At 36.5% G+C, this 7,482-nt stretch overlaps 1 protein-coding gene across 1 annotated transcript in view; it reads right to left on the reverse strand.

The window, feature by feature from the left end:
• Positions 1 to 7,482, reverse strand: part of LOC102830147 (tetratricopeptide repeat protein 27-like) — a 310,736-nt gene that overhangs the window by 52,871 nt on the left and 250,383 nt on the right. Inside the window, exon 13 of the mRNA XM_006835274.1 lies at positions 4,405 to 4,503. Coding sequence (XP_006835337.1) covers positions 4,405 to 4,503 — 99 coding nt within the window. The remainder of the gene's footprint in view (positions 1 to 4,404; positions 4,504 to 7,482) is intronic.

The raw sequence follows: 7,482 nt of genomic DNA on the forward strand, positions 1-7,482 counted from the left end.
TGGGTCAGGTACACCTTAATTCTCAAACTGACTTCTTTGTTCTTCAACATTTAAAGAGGTCAGATTTGCCTAATGCAATAGGCATTTGATTTCTTGACTGCTGCTTCCATGAGTGTTGATCTGAACAAAATGATGTCTTCAACAACTTCAATCTTTTCTCCATGTATATGGATGTTGGTTACTGGTCCAGTGGTAAGGATTTTTGCTGTCTTTACATTGAGGTGCAACCCATACCATAGACTTTGGTCTTTGATCTTTAGCAGTTAAGTATTTTGAGTTCTCTTCACTTTTAGCAAGAAAGGTTTTATCATCTGCATATAGCAGGTTGTTAATGGGACTTCCTCCAATTCTAATGCCATGTTTTTCTTCACAGAATCCAGCTTCTCAGAATATTTGCTCTGCATACAGACTGAATAAGTACGGTGAAAGAGTACAAGCTTGGCACCCACCTTTCCTAATTTTAAACCACTTATGTCTTGAGTCAGATGCACTTTAGTCTTTAAACTGACTCCAGAATGCAAGGTTGATTCCACATTCAAAAATCAGTGTAGTAGTTATTGTTGTTACATGCTGCTGAGTTTGTTCCAACTCAGAGCGACCATGTATAGGATTTCCAAGCAGCTGCTGGTAGGTTTAAATCACAGACCTTGCAGGTAGCAGTTTAGCACTCATCCTACAGCAACATACCAGGACTCCATAGTTAAATGTAGTGGTGATGGCTGTGTGCCGTTGAGTTGGTTTTGACTCATACCAATCCTATATGGTTACAGAATAAAGGAAAAACCAAACCAAAACCATGAGATCATTTTAATAGGCACAAAAAAATTTGACAAAATCAAACACTTGCACAATAAACACATTCAGCAAATTACTAATAGAATGGAAATTCTTCAACCTGATAAAGGGAACCTACAAAAAAACTCCTCAGTTAATTCCACACCAAATGGTGCAAGATGGAAAGCCTTTCCTGTAAGATCAGAAACAAGACAAGGACGTACACATTCTCCTACTTCTATTCAACTTTGTATAGAGACTGTAGCTAAGCACAGTTAGGCAAAAAGAAGAAGTAAAAGTCATCAAGATTGGAAAGAAGGAAGTAAAACTATCTCTATTTGAGGATGACGTGATCTTTCATGTAAACTATCCTAAGGAATCCACACACAAAAAAAACCGATTAGAAATAATGGAACAAACAGAGCAAAAATAATGAGAATGGTCACGTATTGTAAAAAACATAACCAATGTCACTGAACCATTTGTGTAGAAACTGTTGAGTGGAAAACTAAACTGCTGAACAAACCTTCACTGAAAACACAGTAGTATTTAAAACAAACAAAAAACCTATTAGAATAAACAAGTTCAGCAAGGTTGTAGGATACACAAGTATATTTTATAAAATGAACTGTTATTTTTTTAGGTTAGAAATGAATTATGTGAAAATTAAATTAGAAAACAATTCCATTTTTAATAGGATCAAAAAGAAGCAACATAACAAAAAAAGTAAAAGCTGATACTCTAAAAATAACAAAATAATTTTTTAGATAAATTAAATACCTAATAGAATGACATCATAGATCAAAGGCTTAATATTATTAAATGGCAACATTAACCAAACTGATTCACAGATTTGTTGTAATTTCTATCAACATTCCTGCTGCCTTTGTTTGCATAAACTGATCATCTGAACCAAAAATTCATATGAAAATTAAAGGATTCTGAATAGCCAAAACTATCTTGAACATAATGGAGGACTATCACTTATTAATTAATTACAAACATCAGTAATAAAGTCAAGCTTGTTGTTACTGTTATGTGCTGTGGAGTTGGTTCCAACTCTCAGCGACCCTGCACAGGGTTTCTGATGCTGTAAATCTTTACAGGAGCAGAAAGCCTCATCTTTCTCCCACGGAACAGCTGGTAGTTTTGAACTGCTGACCCTGAGGTTAGCAGCCTGATTCATAACCACTACGCTATCAAAGGCAGACTAGGACATATAAATCAATGGAATAGAACTGAGAATCTAGAAATAAACCCTTACATAGATGGTAACCTGATTTTCAACAAGTGTTTCCAGGCAATTTAACATAGAAAAAGGAAAGTCTTTCCAAAAATGATTCTGGCACAACTGTATTTGTTGTTGTTAGTGCTGTTGATTCGGTTCCAACCCATAGCGTCCCTGTCTAGGGTTTCCAAGGAACTTGAAGCGCCAACTTTGCAGTTCAAACAGCTTTGCAGTCTGGCGCATTAACCCACAGCACCACACCAGGACTCCAGCACAACTGTATAGTTACATGTAAAAGAATGAAGTTGGTCACTTTCCTTATCCCATACACCAAAAATTAACTCAAAATGGATTAATATTTAAAGGCAGGAGTTAAAACTACAAAACTCCCATAAAAAAATACAAGTGTACATTTTCATGACTCTAGGCAGACTTCTTATATATGCACATGACATCAAAAACAAAAGTGACAGAAAAGAAAATATATATAGATTGGACTTAATCAACATGAAAAACTTTAATGGCTCAAAGGATACCATAAAGAAAGAAAAAGACATCCCAGAGAATGGGAAATAATATTTGCAAACCATATATCTGATAAGCGTTTTGCAACTAGAACATAAAAAAATTCTTACCATTACATGATAAAATGATAACCCAACTAAAAATGTGAATAGGCAATTCTCCAAGAAGATATACAAATGACTACTAAGCACATGAAGAGGTGGTCAACATCACTAGCCATCAAAGCTATGCAAGTCAAAACTACAGTGACAATACCATTTCATATCTACTAAGTGGAGTCCTGGTGTAGTGCTGCAAGTTAATGCGCTGGACTGCATGGTTGGTTTGAACTGCAAGGTCAGTGGTTCAAGTTCAACAGCTGCTCCTCCAAAATCCTATACAGGGTCACTATGGGTTGGAACGGACTAGAAGGCACTTAACAACAAAAAGGTTATAATCAAACACAAATAATATCTAGTGTTGATAAGGATGCAGAGAAGCTGGAACACTCATACACTGCAGGGGAGCATGTACAATAGTGTCAGCTTAAGAGAAAATGGCCTTGTGACCCAGAAATTCCAGTTCTAGGTATACAAGAGAAATGAAAGCATATGTACATGCAAAAACTTGCTTACAAATGTTTGTACAGTATTATTTTTAATAGTCAAAAAAGTAACAATAACCCAATGTCCTTCAACTGAACGGATAAATAAAATGGAGCATACTCCTATCGAGGAATATTATTTGGTTATAAAAAGGAATGCAGCTCTGATAGAAGCTATAACATGGATGACTCTTGACAATCTTATAAGTGAAAGAAGTCATTCACGAAAGACTGTATACTGTATGATTCCTTTTACAAGAAATGTCCAGAACAGATAAATACACAGGGAAGAAAGAACTCTAGTGATTGTCTAGTTCGCAGGGAAAGGATAAGGAGGAAGAAGTTGTGATAGGGGCGGCGGGGGCGGTGTACAGTGTTTTCTTTTCTTTATTGGTTGATAAAAATTTTCCAAAACTGATTATGATAAAGGTTGTACAACTTTGAATACAGTAAAAAAATCATTGAAGTATACTTTAAATGGTTGACATATGGCCCATGAAATATATTTAAAAACAAAGCTGTTAAATTGGGGGTGGGGACGACGACCACCAAAGACTTCAGCCAAAGAACTTTTCAGTAACATAACTTACATAAGGAGCTCTGGTAGCGTAGTGGTTACGAATCGGGCTGTGAACCTCAGGGACAGCAATTCGAAACTACCAGCTGTTCCGTGGGAGAAAGAGGAGGCTTTCTGCTCCTGTAAAGATTTACAGCCTTGGAAACCCTGTACAGGGTCGCTATGGGTCGGAACCGACTCCACGGCACTTAACAACAATAACAAGCAGCATATACGAGTGAACAACAAAACATAAGCAATATTTCAGTGTATGCTTCAGTGAAGTCTATTTTTAACTAGAAAATTATGGTGGTGGTAGCTGTATGTCACCAAATCCATCCCAACTCACAGAGACCCTGTATAGGGTTTCTGAGGCTGTAAATCTTTATGGGGGCAGAAAGCCTCATCTTTCTTCTGTGGAGCAACTGGTAGATTCGAACTGCTGACCTTGAGGTTAGCAGGCCAGCTCATAAATCCACTATAGTACACCAGGGCTTCTTAGAAATTTATAAATGATAAATTTATTTATCAAATTATTTTCCATATTAATAAAAATTAATTTAATAATAAATAAGTTGCTTATGAGAATCGGCTTGATTTTCAGATTTATAAACCATATACCTCTGAAGATGAGACCTTCCTTCAAAGGTTTTATTTTCTTCCAACACAAGAGAAATTGCTCTTAACTTAGGGAATATTAACAAGCTAAAATAAGGGGAAAAGACCAAACAAACCTACATCAGGTTCTAAGGTGACACAACGCTGAAACGCCTTTGCCGAACCTCCATAGTCTTCCAGGGCCAAATAGGCACAACCCAAAGAAAACCATACCCCGAGCTGCAAAGACAAAAAGTCAAAGTCAGTCAAACATATAGGATGTGGTTGGAAAATCAGTCAAGACATTACTAACCAATCCATTACTCTAAAGAATATAGTCCTATAATACAAGGGGGCTTCTAAAAATTCATGGGAGAATGAAATAGAAAGATAATAAAATTTTTCCATGAACATTCTGAAGGCCCCTCATAAAATAAATATTTTCCTGACAATTTTTATGAGTTTAAATGTAAGGAAATTTAACAGAGACAGTAAGATTGCTATTGTTGTTAAGTGTTGTCAAATTGATTGATCCTCACAGTGACTGCTCATAGGAGCGGCTGCTAAATTTGAATTGCAGATCTTGAGGTTCAGTGGATTACCCTTTCAAAGCTAATACAACACTGGCAACATGTGTAATATCATTGCACATCTTGTGCTGAGAAAGTACTTTGTGTTAACCTAAATCCGAGAATGCAATGGGTTACTCTGTTTATAAGCTTTTACATGGCAACTTGATGCCATAAATTTGGGATTAACGTAACATTTTTACTGAGGAACTACTACATAAAAAATACATCGACTATGAACAGATTCCCAAATGATGAATGCACTAAACTTAAAAAGACTCTTAAAAATTTCTGCTTTCATCTTCAAGCTAAACCAGAATTACTCCTGCAGTTTACCCAAGAGCCCAACTATGATAGCATACACAGTATCTCTTCAGGCAGGCCTGGAGATAATTTAGAAAAAGTAATCTTAGAATCTGATTACCTACCAGTCATTCAAAATGTAAAATCTGATTTAAGTCAATGAGATCTGCAAACACTGAGACTGAGAAAACAGGTAAATTAGGAAGTGGCTATTCAAATTACAAAAGAATTCTGTACATCACAAGGTTTCCTTAAAATTCAATAGCCTCTATCAGAAGGGAGATAAAACTGATAAAATTTCAATGAAATTAGCTAGAAATGTAGCTATTTAGGATTCTAGTTTATTTTTCGTTCAGACACAGTCAGTAAAGCCAGCCATAGAATGAATTTAACTTTGTTACTGACTTCCAGTACAAAGGCAGGGAGATTTGGTTTACCACTTGAGGGTGGGAAAGGAAATGAGGTACTCTTGTTATCTATCTATAACCTTCTGCAGAGCCAGAGGAGGAGATAGGCCCCACTCTCCTCATTCTCCAGCCAGTCCCACAAAACTTGTTCCAAGTGCTAGCTGAGGCCACAAAGGTCTTTAAATCAATAAAGGTTTTTAGCCGATAATTAAAGACAAGGCCTAAAAAGCAAACACCATAAGGTAATTTAACACTTTGCCTTAAATTCCCAGGAGGCTATAAATAACTGCTATCAGGAGTTTATATGGAGAACTGATTTTGTTAGAGATAGGTACAGCCTGAGAAGAGGGTGGGGTTGGTGTTTTGGGACCACCAGTAACTCAAAGTTGGCTTTTGTTATTAATAGAATCTAATGAAGAGAAGAGCTTCCATGTACCAAATCACACACCTATTAAACATGATACAGTGAGAGTCACTTAAAGCCTGATACTAAAAAAACCTGTGCACTATGTGTGGCACTGTAGAATAAGCACTGGACTGCTAACTACAAGGTCGTAAGTTTAAACCCACCAGCCAACTCTTTGGAAAGACTAATACAGGGTTGCTATGAGTCGGAACAGACTCGAAGGCAACAACAAAGCATACTGCTTCATTGCCATCTAATATCTGTGAAATGTATCTTAAAAATTAATGGCTTGTCACTGAATTTTACATGTGAAGAATGTTGAAAAGGCAAATAATGTGCTATGTATATATCTACCGTAATTTAAAAAAAAAGTGAAGACAAAATAAAAATGGTATACTGTCGCAATTTTATTGACAGCATTTTCTTCCCTATTCATAGCAACACTTAAAATAAATGACATCTAGATTAAATGGAGTCCTGGTGTGGCGCTATAGGATAAGGACTGGGCCACAAAGTCAAGTCTGGCAGTTCAAACTCACCAGCTGCTCCTTGGAAACGCTACACAGGATCGCTATGAGTCAGAACTGACTTGATGGCACTCAACAACAGATCCGATGAATTATGATTAACATGTTTACTTAGAACGAGGAACACCTCATTCCAGAATTAAATCAGTAACAATGAAAAATGTCTTCAAAGTTATCAAAATCCATGTGCTACACTTGCTTTCTCCATTAGCAAAAAATAAACTTTCTGCAATACTATTTTGCATGTTATTACAAAAAAATTCTAGTGTAAATTAATGACATATAGAATTATGTTGTGAAAACAAAATTTACAAAAGTTAAACCAAACCCAAACCCACTGCCCTCGAGTCAATTCTGGCTCATAGTGACTCTTGTTCGAGGCAGCTCTAACTCATAGTGACCTTGTAAAGGGTTTCTGAGGAGCAGCTGGTGAGCTTGAATCATCAACCTTGCGGTTCACACCAATTTTGCAATCCAGTTCATTAGCCCACAGCATCACACCAAGACTCCAGCATAGTGACCCTACAAATGGCTATCATCTGCTCTAGAATAAGCTGGTGATATTACAGATTCATCTTCAAGTTGTTGTAACAAGTTCATGTTTTGCCATTGTTTTAAAATCAAAACAAATTTCATGAAAATCAGGCAAGTAACCTAATTTAATATGTAGTATTATCGTCCTATACATTTAAAAGTGTATTTTCTTTTTACTCCTGGTTATTCTTGAAAGATGAACTACTAGATTTTCATTTGTTTATATTGGGTTATTGTTAAGTGCCATCTAGTTGACTCCAACTAACAGCAACCTTGTATAGGGCTTCCAGGAGTGGTTGGTGGATTGCAACCACCAACCTTGCAGTTCCAACTGACCTTGCAGTCTAATGCTTATCCTACAACCCCACACCAAGTTATACACACCCTATTCTTTGAAATCATATAATGGTTCTCTCTCTCTTTTAGCTATATTTTGTTGTTGTTGTTAAGGGCCGTTGAGTCGGTTCCAACCC

This window comes from Chrysochloris asiatica, unplaced genomic scaffold (assembly GCF_000296735.1).
Source record: "Chrysochloris asiatica unplaced genomic scaffold, ChrAsi1.0 scaffold00016, whole genome shotgun sequence".
Lineage (NCBI taxonomy): Eukaryota > Metazoa > Chordata > Mammalia > Afrosoricida > Chrysochloridae > Chrysochloris > Chrysochloris asiatica.